The sequence below is a fragment of the Haematobia irritans genome, chromosome 4 (genome assembly GCF_050003625.1).
Source record: "Haematobia irritans isolate KBUSLIRL chromosome 4, ASM5000362v1, whole genome shotgun sequence".
NCBI lineage: Eukaryota > Metazoa > Arthropoda > Insecta > Diptera > Muscidae > Haematobia > Haematobia irritans.
Genome location: NC_134400.1, coordinates 174742994 through 174760626, shown reverse-complemented (window position 1 = coordinate 174760626; position 17633 = coordinate 174742994). Strand labels below are relative to the sequence as shown.

The following is a 17633-nucleotide window of genomic DNA, read 5'->3' as shown; positions in this document are numbered from 1 at the left end:
AAATTTTATTAATTACCCATTAAGTAAAAAAAAAGAGTAATTTTTTTAATCAGATTTTGCTTTTACAGCTTTTGAGTTCTAATTGCATTACAATTATATACAATAATTTATTAAAGAACATTTTATAACTATTCAATGAAATTGTTATTTTGCCTTCTTCCTTTGACATATAAATTGAGAGAATCTTACAAAGAGAATCTTTTATATGTCATTGCTCAAATAAATAGCACTCATATTGCATTGTTGCAACATACAAACACACACCTACGCACGCATATGTGCGTATGGTAAATCATTTTACCATCATAACACAATAGACACTGCATTAAAAATGGTATAGAGGGATGCGTGATCAAAGTCTTAGACATTTTCCAAACAAAAAAAAACACAACTACACACACACTCAAACAAACTCAACCATTGAATATTAACACTCCAAGAGAATCTAAAAAGATAAAGAGCAAATACTCTCCCTACAGATGAGCTACAATAATGAGAGAGAACCATTTTAGATTATACCAACTAAACTAATGAGAAAAATTAAATTTAAAATTTATTTGTTAAAAAATGATGAAAGTAAAATAAAATACATAAAAAAAAAAATCATACAGAAGCAAAAAATTAGTTAGATAAAATTTCACCAACAAAAAAGGATAAAACAATATTAGGCACTATGGTAAAAAAGTGTGGCCGTAGGAATAAAGAGAAAAACTAACTAAAATTTAAAGAAGCTATATATTTAAGAAAGTAAAATAAACCCAAAACTATATATTTTGGTTCCATTAATTTGTAAAATAAAACAATAATCGTCTTCTGGCCCTGTAAGACCTATAAACATTAGATTAACGACGTAAAATAAAACGCTAACAAAAATTTAACAGCAACACACATACATACATCAAAAAGATAATAATTATTTGTAACGGATAACATTTTTTTAAATAATCTGAAAAAAAAACACAAAACCATTTAATGCTTGGCATGCTTGTAAATTAATAAATAAAAAACCTTTTCAAAAAAACAGAAAAACAAAAATTACCAAAAAAAAAAGACAACTGCTTTGGCAAAGTAACAAAATAAAAACAATTATTGGTTTTGAATTTAAACACCAAAATATCCACATATAGGCCATTAGCTACACTTACGTTCATATAAAGGGCAGGAACCATAGGATCCTAAACAAGAAATCTCCTCATCATGAAGAAAAGCAATACCGCCAACACAATCCTGTCTTCATTGCCGACCAGTCCCACTATGTCGGCCCATCACCATCACAGTTATGCCGGTAGCAAGGCCAGCCTTCACAGCAGTCGTTCTAGCCGCTCCTCGCTTAATCATACAACGGCCAATACAAAAAGCAATAAAATTGATTTGGAAATCGAAACAATTTTAGAAAAGGCCAAATTCTATACATCAGTATGCTTGGGTAAGTACATTGAACTACTAATGTCATCATTTGTTATATCCACACTGGGAGAATTGCTATGAGACTGAAAGAGAGTAAGTAAGCAGGCAATACGGTACATTTCTCTCAGTATGGATGACATTCATTCATATAAAGGTCGATATTTAATTTTATTTATTTTTATTATTTACAGGCACTACAGCTATTTTATCAGTTTTCACATTTCTATTTCTAATACCATTCGTTGTTGATCCTGCTATATCTACGATAATTGCAGACTATGATCCAGTACCTGTCACATGTATTGTCATCGATCATATTCAGGCATCGGGCATTAAAAATTGTACATGGAGTTCATGTCGAGAGGGTTGTACATCATCACCAAATAAGTGAGTAAAATAGAAATTTTCGAAAACAAAACCAGAAAATAACCAAAAGCTAAATTGGGCAGCTTAAAAAAACTTCAAGTTGTCGGAAATGTACTGGATATAAGCATGTCCGGTTCCACAGATTTTCTCTTTATACTACTGATTTTGGTATTAATTCCGAACCAAAGAAGCGGAGAATTGAAGTAAAGATACTTTTAAGACACAATTCTCTTTTAAATTTGAGTTTTGCGTACTTGATAGGAAACAAATTATAATTTGTTAGTTTTTTCAATATATTATATTTCATGTTAGCCTGATACCGAAACAGGCAATTGACGTCCAAATGCATTATATCTAATTATACAATTATTTTTCGAGCTTTATGGACAGATATAGTCAATAGAGCCATTGAAAAGAAAACGCCATATACAAATCTATACACGCCTGGACTGTACATGTTTCGGTTCGGGCGAATGAACCTTTCCACAGCCTTTAGTATAGATCTGGCTGGGAGAGATAACTCAATTTTGGGCCCTTTATGCTAGCTCCTTATGGAGAAAACAATATTTTTTCAGAGTGCTTAGATACAAAAATGCACGCTTGAAATTTGCTACAAATGCTATGTGGGTGGTTAAAATTTCAAGGGTCGATGTTGATTTTGAATAAAACACAAACTATTTAGTAAATTATTGTAATTTTATTTTATTATGATATATTGGTATTACTCAATTATGTATGGAACAAAATATTGGCCAAATGGGTGCCGCGATCTCGGTGGCACACTTTCATCCGATAGTCCAAATTTTCGATGACGCTGAGGCATAATGGAGGTTCTATGCCGTTAATGTGCCGAATTATCTCATCCTTTAACTCTTGAATTGTTGCTGGCTTATCGACGTACACCTTTTCTTTCAAAAAGAAAAAAGTCCAACGGTGTCAAATCACATGATCTTGGCGGCCAATTGACATCGCCATTACGTGAGATAACACGGCCATTGAATTTGTTGCGCAAAAGAGCCATTGTTTCGTTAGCTGTGTGGCAAGTGGCACCGTCCTGCTGAAACCACATATCGTCCACATCCATATCTTCCAATTCGGGCCATAAAAAGTTCGTTATCATCTCACGATAGCGAACACCATTCACAGTAGAGGTGTGCACGTGAGTAATAATTTACTCACGCACACTCACGACGGAGAAATCTTATTCACGCACACTCACGCACGATATTTTTTGGTAGGACTCACGCACACTCACGAAAAGAAAATTTGTACTCACGCACGAAAATCTTTTAAATGTCGTGACTCACGAAAAATATCGTGACTCACGAAAAATGTCGTGAATCACGAAAAACCTCATGACTCACCAATAATTTTATGAGTAATTTACCTATAGAACCTGGTTGAAAACATGAGTATGATTAAAATCGAGAGTGTTATAAAAGTCTTTACACCTAAGCTGTCACTAAAATTATAAATGAATTCAACTCCTAAGCAGTTTGTGTTCGTACGCGGAATTATTTTCGAGTGTGTGTTTTTTCTGAAATTCGTTACTCACGCACACTCACGAAGATATTATTTTCGTGACTCACGCTCACGCACGACATTTGGTTGGTTAATCACGCTCACGCTCACGCACACTCACGCCGTTGCCGTCAGCGTGAATCACGACTCACGCGTGAGTCACGAAAATTTTCGTGAGTCACGACAATTTCGTGTCACGTGCACACCTCTAATTCACAGTAACTGCCTGACCGGCCTCATTTTGGAAAAAATACGGCTCGATAATGCCGCCAGCCCATAAACCGCACTAAACAGTCACTCTTTGTGGGTGCATTGGTTTCTCGACAATCACTCTTGGATTCTCATTCGCCCAAATGCGGCAATTCTGTTTATTGACGAATCCACTGAGGTGAAAATGTGCCTCATCACTGAAGATGATTTTCTTCGAAAATTGATCATCCACTGTTGCCATTTCGTGGAACCATTCTGCCCATTCACGACGTTTGGAATGGTCAAGAGGCTTTAGTTCTTGAGCCAATTGCACCTTGTAAGCGTGTAAATGCAAGTCTTTATGCCTAATGTTCATCAACGACGAGCGTGAGAGGTGCAATTGTTGGGCACGACGACGAGTTGAGGTGGACGGCTCTTCAGCCACACTATCGCGAACAGCAGCAATATTTTCTGCAGTACGAGTTGTACGAGCATGCACTGGTGTTCTCACATCTTCTACAGACCCGGTTTGCTCGAATTTTTCCACGATTTTTGCGATTGTACGCACATTTGGACGATCAAATTGGCCAAAAAAATCACGAAGTGCACGATATGCATTTTGATTTGAACGCCCATTTTCATAATAAGTCTGGATACCTTTAACACGTTGTTGGATTGTGTATCTTTCCATGGTTCAAATTGAGTAAGCCTGATATAGAGTAATGTCAAATAAAATTCGGAAAAAAACTTGGCGTTTAGGTGTGGTTCACATTCAACATCGGCCCTTACAATTTAACCACAAAAAAAACATTACAAACCTGGAAAGAATATCTAAGATTTATTAGTCATGTACTGCAAAGATGGCAAAACTCCCACGGTTAAGCCCATATCCTTTGGGGGTATTGAAATTCCCTTTGGTGAGTGTGCAAAATACATTGGCGTTATTCTGGACAGGAAGCTGAACTTTAGGCTTAATATTGAAGAAAGGGCGAGGAAAGCCACGGTAGCTTTGTACTCGTGCAAAAAGGCAATAGGAAACAAGTAAGGAAAGTCTAAAGTCGGGCGGGGCCGACTATATTATACCCTTCACCACTATGTATATCAATATGTTTGATACCATCTTAACACCTTCAAATTTGTTAGGAACAATATAAAGGTTTATATTCCCATATACAAATATTTAAATATGAACCGATTTGGACAAAATTTTCACAAAATGTCTGGACTTAAAATTTAAATTGGTTGATGGCCGGGACGGACCACAATGTTGGTAAAAATATCGGAAATATTTAAATTGCATAAAATTTAGCAAATTTGCATTTTTGATTTATAGGTCGATATATACTAATTAGAGTATAGGTAAATTTGAATCATTTTTGCGAGTATTCGACTTAACATTGACGATTTTACAAGAAAAATGTGGGTATTTTGGCCATATTTGCTAAAATCGGAAGAACATATATATGGGGGCTTTGTCTAATTCTGAGCCGAATTTGATAAAATTTGGCACACATTTCTAAAATTTTAATTGAACGCTCAGTGCAAAACTTCAAAATTATCGAAATGAAACTTTGGCCTCCGTGGTCATATGAATCTAAATCGGGCGAAAGATATATATGGGAGTTATATCTAAATCTGAACCGATTTCAAACAAATTTGGCATGTGTTGCAAGAATGTTAGTCCTACTCTCTGTACAAAACTTCAAGTAAATCGGCGTGAAATTTTGACCTCTGGGGCCATATAAGTTCGTATCGGACGAAAGATATATATGACAGCTATATCAACCAAATTTGGCATATGTTGCAAGAATGTTAGTCCTACTCTCTGAACAATACTTCAAGTAAATCGGCGTGAAATTTTTACCTCTGGGGTCATATAAGTTCGTATCGGACGAAAGATATATATGACAGCTATATCAAAATCTGAACCAACTTCAACTAAATTTGGCATGCATAGTAAAAATGTTATTTCCATTTCCTGTGCACAATTTTAAGTAAATCGGAGGAAAATTTTGATCTACCGTGGTCATATCTGTAAATCGGACGACAGATATAAATGGGAGCTATATCTAAATCCGAACCAATTTCAACTAAATTCGGTACGCGTATTTATAACGTTAATTCTACTCCCTGTGCAAAATTTCACGTAACTCGGAGTAAACATTTGGCCTCTGGCGTCATAGGAGTGTAAATCGGGCGAAAGCTATATATAGGAGCTATATCTAAATCTTAACCGATTTCAACCAAATTCGGTGTGGACAATTATAATGTTAATTCTACTTCCTGTGCAAAATTTCACGTAAATCGGAACAAAAGATTGGCCTCTGAGGCCATAGGAGGGTAAATCGGGCGAAAGCTATATATGAGAGCTATATCTGAATCTGAACCGATGTGAATGATATCTTGCATTTACGAGACTCACAAAATATTCGATTATACGAAATTGGAAGAAGATAGGTTGATAAATATGGCATTTCTGACCAGATCGGTTATAAATATATATTACAGCTATATGAAATCTGAGCCGATATATATGGGAGCTATATCTAAATCTGAACCGATTTCAACCAAATTTGGCACACATACCGATACTATTAAACGTACTCCATGTGCAAAATTTGAAGCAAGTCAGGGCAAAACTCTGGCTTTTGAGGCCATATAAGCCCAAATCGGACGAAAGATATATGTTAGTGTGTATGGGTAAAAAGATCAACCTGTGGAATGTAGAATCTCTTGAGCCGAAACAAAGTCAACTATTTTGGGAGAATAGTCGGCTTTGTACTCCAGATGATATGATTTGGAAGAAACAAACCAATATGGATGCAATGGAACGAAAGAAACAAGAAAACAAATTGATTTCAGATCGATGGAATACAATTGGATTTATTTCTTCAACTTTGACGTCTTACCAGTATGGTCGATAAATCCAAACAGAAAGGATATACTTATTTTTCTACGGAAATAAGACCTGAGATATGGTTTGACATTGTGGTGAATTTACTTTGACATTTACAAAATAATTTATCGATCGCAGTGAAAAGTATCTATCGACTATTTGGGTATTTGTAAATCCCATAAAGGGATGCAGTAGTAAAAAAAAATTATTTTAATCGGGAAGTGTTCTTAAGTGTTTATGTGGCATAAACATTAGCGCCCGCCTTGCAGGACGCCTGCAAACCAAACAAAGATTGATTTTCAAACCATATCTTAAGTGTTCATGTAAATATGCTTTAATGATTTTTAATTTTTCTTTTCTAATTACTAGAAGTAATTTTCATGCTTAATTTACAATATGGAATATATATTATTGATACGGAAAAATAATTCAAGTTTTTTTTTTTTTAATATATATATGTATATAAATGTAATCAATGGAAAATGTGATGGGCAGTTCACGTTTTCATTTATTCTCTAAGAATCAGTGCATTCTTCAGTGGGTTTTCATTTGACAAAAAATTAAAAATAAATTATAAAAAAAGAACTAATTAACTGGAGCAGGTACCGTAAAGAGACCAACCATAAATAGTGTTTTGGGCTGTTGGCAACCCAGCTCTATGTATGAAACCCTCGCTTATTATGCGTGCGTACACATCTACACCCAATATAATAGAAATTGGACCGGACTTGTAAAATTCCTTATCCGCCAACAGAAGATTCGAAAAATGCTTAGTACATGATGACGAAATTGTTTTACTTGGTGTATGAACCGATATGCGATTATTGACTTTTAACACGGTTTCAATATAGATAGCGGAGTCGTAGGTAGACATCAGCGAAAGTGGACAAATTGTTTCTTCGTCTAAAGATAATGTGGTTAATCCAAGTTTGTCTACAACCTTTGAAGATATGCAACTAGATTTCGATCCGGAATCTAAAAGGCATCTTAGAGTATTATTTCCATTTTTAGTGGCAACACATACCAAAACAGTCGGGAGCAATGTAACTGAATTTTGCTTTAATATTGCCGATAGCGATGTACTTGCTGAATTGGATGATGTCGGTGCACTTGCTGCTATTTGAGGTTTTTTGGCAAGAGTTGGGCTGGAAGAAGACGATTCTGGTGCTGATTTGCGTTGCTTTCGCTGGGTTTCCCTTAGTCTTGTATGTGTGTGTAGCAATGTGTGGTGAGCTTTTGTGCAATAATGGCACCCAGTTGTCGTAAAACAGGTATTCCCTGAATGTTCATGTGCCAAACAGTTTTTGCAGTATCCATATTTATTTACGATCTCAAGGCGCTTGACGGTGTTCATATTCAAAAACCGTTTGCATTTTCGCAATGGATGGGGACATCTACATAAGCGGCATATATATGAATTGGTCTTCTTCTTTCCATGATTATTTGTGTTGCTGTTCTGAGTTTTCTTAGTGGCACGCATTGTCGGACTATAAGCAGATCGGAATTCTTACGGTTGAAATGGGTTTATGGTCGCAGTGATATGAGGAGTGCTATTTAGGGTGTATTGTCAAACGGAAGGATGACGAGCTTCGTGATTGGGCGGGTTACCATGCCCTTTTGCGTAACGACTTCCGCAACTCTGACCCGATTGTCGGTTCCTGTATAGACCTTCTTGACTCTCCCCAAACGCCAACAATTTGGAGGTAGATTTTCCTCTCGAATAACTACCATAGTATTTTCTTGTAGATTTTCTGTTGGCCGTTTCCATTTATTCCGCTTGTGCAGTTCTTTAAGGTATTCTTCTTTCCAGCGAAGGCAGAAGTGCTGGTGGATTACCTTAAGTCGTTGCCAGCGGTTAACTATGGACATTGGATTTTCATGAGTAGATGGATCGATGGGAACTAAAAGTGGTGACCCTATTAAAAAGTGTCCAGGAGTCAGAGCGGACAGATCTGTTGGTTCCTGGGAGCAAGGAGAAATAGGACGCGAATTTAAACATGCCTCAATTCTTGCCAGGAGGGTTTGAAATTCTTCAAAAGTATGTTTGAAATTCGCTGCCCCTTTTTTGAGATGAGCTTTAAAGCTTTTCACCCCAGCCTCCCACAGCCCACCCATGTGCGGGGCACCTGGAGGAATGAAGTGCCACGTAACATTCTGGTAGGCATAATTCGAAGTGATAAGACGATTGGATGTTAGGAGAAAATCTTTTGCAAGAGTTTTGGATGCTCCTACAAAATTTGTCCCATTATCGGAATACAAATGTAGAGGACATCCACGGCGAGAAACGAACCTACTAAAAGCGCCTAAAAATGCAGCCGTTGAGAGTTCGGATGTAGCTTCCAAGTGGATCGCCTTTGTGGAAAAACATACAAAGATACAAGTATAACCTTTCGAAATGCGACATGCTCGACCGGAATATGACTTAATGTCAAAAGGACCCGCAAAGTCTATGCCGGTGTGAGTGAAAGGACGTGAGTATTCTGCTCGTTGAGGCGGCAGAGCGGACATTAATTGGGTTTGGCATTTGTGTTTATAAAGTGTACATGGCTTACACTTATTTATCGTAGTTTTTATGAGATTTTTTGCTTTAGGTATCCAATACTGTGCTCTGATCAGTTTTAGCATTAATTGGTTGCCTCCATGAAGAGAAATTTCGTGGATGAAGCGAACCAGTAGCCGGGAATACTGGCAGTTATAGGGAATTATAATTGGATGTCTTTCATTGTATGTTAGAGCTGGCGAATTTGATAGTCGACCACACACGCGCATTAGGCCCTCATTGTCCACAAATGGATTCAAACTAAGAAGGGTACTAGAAGTTGCAATACGCTTCTTGGCGGAAAGTGCCTGGTACTCATTGGGATAGTATGCCTTTTGGCAAATAATTTGCAAGCGCTTCTGTACAGTAACAACTTCAAAGGTGGAAACATCCTTAGTTGGCTTATGAAAGTTGGATTTAAACTTGGGATGTGTTCGATAAAAGAATCGATAAATGTATGCAATCACTCTAATCGCTCTTGATAGTGAAGAAAACTTGTCCAGGAGATCATTAAACTCAGTGAAATATGAAAAATTTACTTTTATTGCTTTTCTTTCCAAGTCGATATCTGGCGTGATTAAGTGATTAAAAATTGGCCAACAATCATCGGAATTTCTAAGAAATTCTGGTCCTTGCCACCAAAGTTCATTTTCAATGAGGTCTTGTGGGAGTAAACCTCGACTAGCAAGGTCAGATGGATTGAGTTCAGATACAACGTGATGCCATTTGTGTGGTGGAACAATTTGAATTATTTTGGATACCCTATTGGCAACAAAAGTAGCCCAAAAACAAGGAGGCTTTGACAACCACGAAAGAACTATTGTTGAGTCGGTCCAACAATCTACTGAAAATTCATTTAAATTAAGTTGAGGAATAATATGGTCTATCATTTCGGCGAGCAATGTCGCGCCACATAACTCCAGTCTTGGAATCGACAGAGTTTTTATTGGGGCAACTTTGGTCTTGGAAGCAACCAAATGAGTGGATATGGAATTTCGGTTTTTTATTCGGATGTACAATGCCGCAGCGTATGCTTTTTCTGACGCATCGCTGAAACCATGGAATTGTACCTTACTCTCAGGGCAATAATCGAACCATCTTGGAATTTTAATGGAATTAATATAAGGATAATTGATTTGAAAAGTATTCCACTTTTTCAAGGACTCGTCCGTTATCCTTTCGTCCCATCCCGTGCCATCAATCCATACTTGTTGCATAATAATTTTAGCCACAATAATGCATGGTGACAGCCACCCAACGGGATCAAATAATTTCGAAATCTGTGATAATATTTCTCTTTTGGTGTATGTCGAGGAAGAAGGAAAATTTTGGACAAAAAAGAATGAGTCGGATAGAGCATTCCAACGGATGCCAAGAGTTTTGGCAGTACTGGAGTCATCGAATTCTAAAAAGTCCGCATTTAGTAAATCGGATGGTGGAATGTCGTATAAGATAGCCTTGGAATTAGATGTCCATTTTCGCATTTCAAAACCAGCTGATTTCAAAGCCAAAATCAGTTGGTTTCTAGATTCAATAGCTTCTGGAATTGAATGTGAGCCGGCCAATGCGTCGTCAACATACATGCAATTGCGAAGGATTTCACTAGCCTTTGGATATTGAGATTGGACATCATCAGCCAACTGTATCATTGTACGTATGGCCAAGTAAGGCGCACAATTTACACCAAAGGTGACAGTTTTAAGTTCAAAATCTTCTAAAGGATTTTGGGGATTTGTCCTAAAAAGGATACGTTGGAAGCTTGTTTGATTCGGATCCACCAGAATCTGGCGATACATTTTGGTTATATCACCATTGAATACATATCGGAAGAATCGCCAATTGAGGATAAGTGTGATAAGTTCGTTTTGTAAAATTGGGCCTGTATAAAGTAAGTCATTCAAGCTTACTCCATTCGAAGTTGGAGCCGAAGCATTGAAAACGACTCGGACCTTAGTGGTCACACTTTCAGGTCTTATTACCGCATGATGCGGTAGGTAATAATTCTTGGAATCCTCATATAAATTAGAAGGGAAAACTTTAGACATATGCTTCAGTGAAATATATTCTGCAAGGACATTGTCATATTCATCCTTAAAGGCAGGAGTACGAATAAGACGGGCCTCATTTCGAAAATACTGGGCCATTGCAATTCTCCTAGATTGAGCAATGTCAATATCCTTTGGATACGCTTCTTTAAAAGGAAGTGATACAATATATCGTCCCTCTTCGTTTCTTCTTGTTGTGTGGACATATAAACTTTCACAAAATTGGTCAGATGATGAAGTAAATTTCTTCCTGGGAAGATCTTCCACCTCCCAAAAACGTGAAATCTCCTTATCCAGTGAGATTTCACAAAAATAGGATAAAATCGTGGGAGAAAAATTTGTGGAAGGATTTGGAATAGGCCCTGTCAAAACCCATCCGAATACAGTTTCTTGGGCCATTAGTGACCCGCAAATTTGCAGCTTTAGGCCTGGAAGAATTATTGATGGCAAAATGTCCCCCCCTAAAAGGATATCGATTTTGGAGCTTTCAAAGAATTTTGGATCAGCAAGAGGAATATTTGGAAGAGCTGAAAGTGTGCCAATGTCGAAAGTACTCGACGGAAGATTTCCTGAGAGATGAGGAACCACAAGTGCTGAGGCAAAAATTTCTATGGTGTCATCAGTGTTAGAGCATAGTAGGAATGAACATTCCTTTTGTACTGACGCTGATATTGTATGATTTAATCCCGAAATCTTAGCATTGGTATGTTTGAATGGAAGTTTAAGTAAATTAAAAAGTCTCTGCGAGATAAAAGTTCCCTCTGATCCCGAGTCAACTAAAGCCCTTGCAGTGTATGTTAGGTCATTGTGCTTAATTCTTACTAAAGCAGTTCCCAGTAAAACACCACGAGAACTAGTCGAAAAACAAGCATTAATTATCCCACTTCCTGATGCAGTAGTGGACTGTAATACTGTTGATGTAGAAGGATGTGGGCATGTATTTGAATCAGAATTTAGACCAGTATTAGATTGGCCACTCTGTGGTTTATGGAGAAGAGAATTATGTTTCTTATGGCATACACGACAGGAATATTTGCTCTTGCAGTCTTTGACTGTGTGGGATGAAGAAAAACAGTTTATACACAAGTTCTTGGACTTAATCTCTGTAAATCTTTGGTTTGGATCAAATTTGAGGAACTTTGGGCACAGACGAATTACGTGAGCCTCTTTTGGGCATAGGAAACATTTTGGTTCCGACACCTTGGTCTGAAACGACTTTACATTTGCGGAATTTGCTCGATTGTGGGGTTTTCCCATTAGAGATTTGGATTTAGTAGTAGAATTCGACTCCTGTTTCCGAATCTCCGATACAGACTCTAATGTCTTATGGCGATTCGTCAGGAAGTCATCTAATTCGGCCCACTTCGGAATGACTGTTTTATCTGAGAGCGTTTGCTCCCATAAAGTTAAAGTGGAGTCTGGAAGTCGATTGGAGCATATAAATGTAAAAATAGGGTCCCACGTATCGACTTGGATATTATATTGTTTGAGAAGGGAGATGCATGTATTCATGTCCCTTTGAAGTTTTTTCAATGCTGTTCCAGATTCCGAAGTGATAGGTGGAAGGCCAAACAAATTCTTCAGCTGAATGTTCACAAGAACTCTCTGGTTCTCATAACGAGCAGAAAGATTATTCCATGCAATTTCGAAGTTATCGTTAGTAAGAGGGAATTTGCTCACGATATCGTGGGCCTCCCCCCTCGTTCTCTGATTGAGATGGAACAATTTCTCAACAGAGCTTAGCCTCGGATTATTCAGACATACTGCCTTAAATATGTCCCTAAATGTTGGCCATGCTGAGAAATCCCCTGTGAAAGTTGGAATCTCACACGGGGGTAACTTGAAGCCATTCGGGGCTTCGGGAACGTGAATGTGATGGGAAGTCGTGGACTGAGGAACTGGACTTGCATTGGGAGGAGACTGGTCTAATAAAATTTCACGTAGGCGTGCACTACATCGACAATAAGATGCATATGTACTTCTATACTTCGCCTTAACCGTTTCCAACTCGGAAGCCCTCTTATCATCGCCCGATGTATCCCCCTGCTCACCACTTGTCCTCGCTTCAATATCTTGGAGACATTTATCATACGAATGCTTGACCTTTTCCCACAACGGCTTCAATTCTTCCATATGGGCTTCTATGAGAAAAGATGACGACAATGGAGTATTCTTGTCGTTAAGGTTGGCTTCGAAGTCCACCAACCTATCTGAATCACGGATGAACTTATTGAGGGACATTGTAACAAATTATAAGATATATACAATCAACGAAAATATAAATTCGACACTCTTTTGGACGAACTTTTCGAATAAAACGAATACCGTTGAAAATATTTAAAAAAATCAACCAAAAGAAATGGAACACAGATTCTCTATACCAATTTACGATTTATGACTCAAATTTGAAATACCATTAAAATCCCACAAAACGTATGTGATGCTCGCGGAATAAATGGATAGAAAAAATAAAATATAGCAAAATAAATATATTTTCAAAACCCAATAGGAAGTTATTAATAAATCCAAGAAAATAAAACAATATGAATAAGTAGCATGCGATAAAAAAAAATAAAATTAAAAAACGTAAGGAAAATTTTACGACTAATACGATTTTCCCTTTCAGAAATTGTAAAAACGTAAGTTGCTACAACCCTACAAATTTACCATCGAAAAGAAAAAATAAAAAGAGATATGATGTATTTAATAGATACAAGATTGAAAAGATTCGTAAATGTCGCGATATCAGCTGTTTAAGAATCACAACAAAATGTAAAAATATAAGGCCGTTGAAAAAATGGAATTTCCAGTTTGCCTTCTCCTACTTCTAGAAGAGTTCCACAATAGTGGATCTTAAGAGAACGAGAGAGTGGATGGGGCCTGCGCAGTAAGAAAACTGTAGGTATGGTTGAGTGTGTTGGTGATGAAAAAGAAATGGGAACACTAGGAGAGAGGGTTCTTAAAGCTGCGCTATAGATATGAAGACAGATGGAGAATACGAAAAGAATTAAATTCACAAAGCGTGGGCTAACTACGGAGCTGCCTCCTCAACTGCGACTGATTTATTTTGAAAACAAACAATGAGTTGTAATGGATAGCAACATATGATACTAAATCACAAACCTTTCCCAGATTAACCATTAGCAAAAATCGCTCAATAGCTTTCAACTACTCACAAAAAAATAAGTAAATTAAAATCGAATATAAAATTATTGATATTGGGCACAATTTCATATAAAATCAGAGCGATTACTTGTTTCGTGAATAATTTATTTAATAGAAAAAAATATATATATTATGCTCAATAATAAATATTTTATAATAATTAAAGTATTTAAAATATTTAAGCAATACTATCAACTAAATAAAAAAAAAAAGTGCTGTAAAATGTATTATACGGGGAATTAGTGGGATCACTGTAACTATGTTTATAATAGTCTCACAAAGCTGAGAGACTTGTAGACTAGTAGAAACGGGTGAGAAGGAGGGAAGGGGTAGGCAATTGTGATGGAGACAGAGTGAACAAAATATGGGCAATGAATATTTTAGTGTCTACTGTTGGTGAAGCCTAAGGAATGTGTAGCGGGGGTGTGATGTTAAATAGCGGCAAAGGCGAAATCAAAGTGAGAGAGTATTATAGTTGTTGGGCAGTGAGGAGAAATAGGGGAATATGGATCACTGTAAAGGAAAAATGGAACATAGTCATAGCATTATAACAGAGCCGTGTATAGATCTACAGCAGGCGTCTGTTATGAACATGTGCTGTTAGGGAATTTTACAGAGCACGTTTTTCGGATCACAGAATACGACTTACGCTTCAATCAAAGTTCCTTTACGAATGCTACAAGCCAATTTTCCTTTCTCTACTTCAGTTCTTTTTAGCGGATGATATGCAGTGTCTCATTTACCTTTAAGCTTTTAAATTCTTCTCCCAGAATATGTATTTGCGTCACTTGTTAACACAAGTAGAGCAGTATTTATTTCCTTTTCTTCGATTGATTTATAGTGATTTTAGTTCGCATGCACTTTTAGGTTTTAAATGGTTATCATTTTATACGTTTTACTTTTTTTTTTTTAACAATAACTTCTTTTTACTCAATATTTTAATAAATTTTCTAAATTTAATTACGGAGCTCGTAACCACACTGAATAGCACTAGCAGAATGAATTGAAGAATAAATGGAAAACGTCAACTAACCTGTTTGATGTTTGGTGATGACGATGATGATGAGAATAACTGGTATGTGGAGTCGATTTCTCAGAGAGCAATTATTACAAGAGTCGATGGAATCCACGGGAGCGAATCCGTCTCGAACTGGACCAAAAATGTTAGTGTGTATGGGTAAAAAGATCAACCTGTGGAATGTAGAATCTCTTGAGCCGAAACAAAGTCAACTATTTTGGGAGAATAGTCGGCTTTGTACTCCAGATGATATGATTTGGAAGAAACAAACCAATATGGATGCAATGGAACGAAAGAAACAAGAAAACAAATTGATTTCAGATCGATGGAATACAATTGGATTTATTTCTTCAACTTTGACGTCTTACCAGTATGGTCGATAAATCCAAACAGAAAGGATATACTTATTTTTCTACGGAAATAAGACCTGAGATATGGTTTGACATTGTGGTGAATTTACTTTGACATTTACAAAATAATTTATCGATCGCAGTGAAAAGTATCTATCGACTATTTGGGTATTTGTAAATCCCATAAAGGGATGCAGTAGTAAAAAAAAATTATTTTAATCGGGAAGTGTTCTTAAGTGTTTATGTGGCATAAACAATATATATGGGAGCTATATCTAAACCTGAAGCGATTTTAACCAAATTTGGCACACATAACGACAACGTTAAACGTACCTCTCGTGCAAAATTTGAAGCAAGTCAGGGTAAAACACTAGGTTTTGAGGCCATATAAGTGCAAATCGGACGAAAGATATATATGGAAGCTATATCTAATTCTGAACCGATTTCAATCAAATTAACCAAGCATTGGTAGAATGTCAATTCTACTCTCTGTGCAAAATTTCACGAAAATCGGTAGTAAACTTTGGCCTCTGTTGCCATATGAGTCTAAATCGAATGAAAGATATATATGGGAGCTATATCTAAATCTGAACCGATTTGGCTGATATTTTGCAAGTTTTTCGAGACTCATAAAATATTCGGCTGTACTGAATTTCGGTTGATAAACACGCCAATTATGACCAGATCGGTGATAAGTATATATGACAGCTATATCTAAATCTGAACCGATTTTTTCCAAAATCAATAGCGATCGTCTTTGTTCCAAAAAACGACCCTATGCCAAATTTGAAGACGATCAGACTTAAACTGCGACCTGTACTTTGCGCACAAAAATACATGAACAGACAGACGGACGGACAGACAGACAGACAGACGGACATCGCTAAATCGACTCAGAATTTAATTCTAAGACGATCGGTATACTAAACGATGGGTCTCTGACTTTTCATTCTTGGCGTTACATACAAATGCACAAACTTATTATACCATGTACCACAGTAGTGGTGAAGGGTATAAAAAGTGGGGACTAAAACCGAAATTTTGCATTGGCTATACACGGCAGTGGTTAGACCTATAATGCTATATGTCAGGCGAATTCAGTAAAACAGGAACAGATTTCCTTAATGTCATGCTGCATCTATTGCCTTTAGACATTTTGGCCAAACAGTCAGCTGCAACAACGATTGCGCGAGCTATCGCTGTTGTCGGAAAACATGTACGGCCACAGTTCGGTCCTCAAAATAATGCCAGATGTGCCTAACGTAGTGGATTACACTTTGGCGAGAGCAATTTTCGACAATAAGTTTGAGACTCTAATTCCCAACAGTGAGGCGTGGTGTACACGGACCCCGGGGAATAAAAGATATATAGATTTCTACACTGATGGCTCCAAATTGGATGGCCAAGTGGGTTTCGTAGTATATTCTAAAGATCTGGAATTTCGAATAGCGAAAAGATTACCTAATCACTGTAGTGTTTTTCAGGCTGAAATATTAGCAATAAAAGAGGTGGCGAATTGACTGAGAAGTAATGTTCCAAACATTGTAGGCATTGTCAGACAGTCAGACAGTCAACCTGCAATAAAATCCTTGGACTCTGTGTTCCTTTACTCGAAAACGGCCATCGACTGCCGCAAATATCTCAACGAGATGCCTGAGCAGTACAATATTCACCTAATATGGGTGCCTGGCCATAGGAACATACCGGGGAACTGTCAAGCAGATGAGTTAGCAAGGCTAGGAACTACCTTACATATTCCAGGGGAACTAGAATCTGTTGGTATGTCTCTGGCAACCTGCAAGCTCTTACTGCGTGATAAGGCCGTCATGATGGCAAATGTTCGATGGGAGAATTGCAAGGGTTGTAATGACACCAAGCAAATATGGCCCCATTTAAACATGAACGGCACACTAGATATGCTAATGTTCTCAAGACGTCAGATATCACTTGTGATATCTGCTATAACGGCTCGCTGCCTGATAGGCGAATTTGCAAAAACTATTGGTGCGAAGTATAATGACTACTCTATGAACTGTCATGATGCGGAGGAAAAGGAAGCAATTAAACACCTCTTGTGTGAGTGTCCTACATTTTGTGTAAGGCGTAAGGGGCATTTAGCTTTAGATTACTGGCGGAC

The 17633-nt window shown here is 37.3% G+C and overlaps 1 protein-coding gene across 2 annotated transcripts in view; it reads left to right on the top strand.

The window, feature by feature from the left end:
- The first annotated feature begins 1196 nt into the window (after window positions 1–1196).
- Teh2 (tipE homolog 2 phospholipid transfer protein) overlaps window positions 1197–17633 on the top strand; it is a 39035-nt gene continuing 22598 nt past the window's right edge. For both annotated transcript variants that reach the window (XR_012721318.1, XM_075303890.1), the window contains exons 1-2: window positions 1197–1426; window positions 1599–1794. Coding sequence is in view for 1 of the 2 variants with exons in the window: in XM_075303890.1 (XP_075160005.1) it covers window positions 1198–1426; window positions 1599–1794 (425 nt within the window). In the remaining variant the exon portion in view is untranslated. The remainder of the gene's footprint in view (window positions 1427–1598; window positions 1795–17633) is intronic.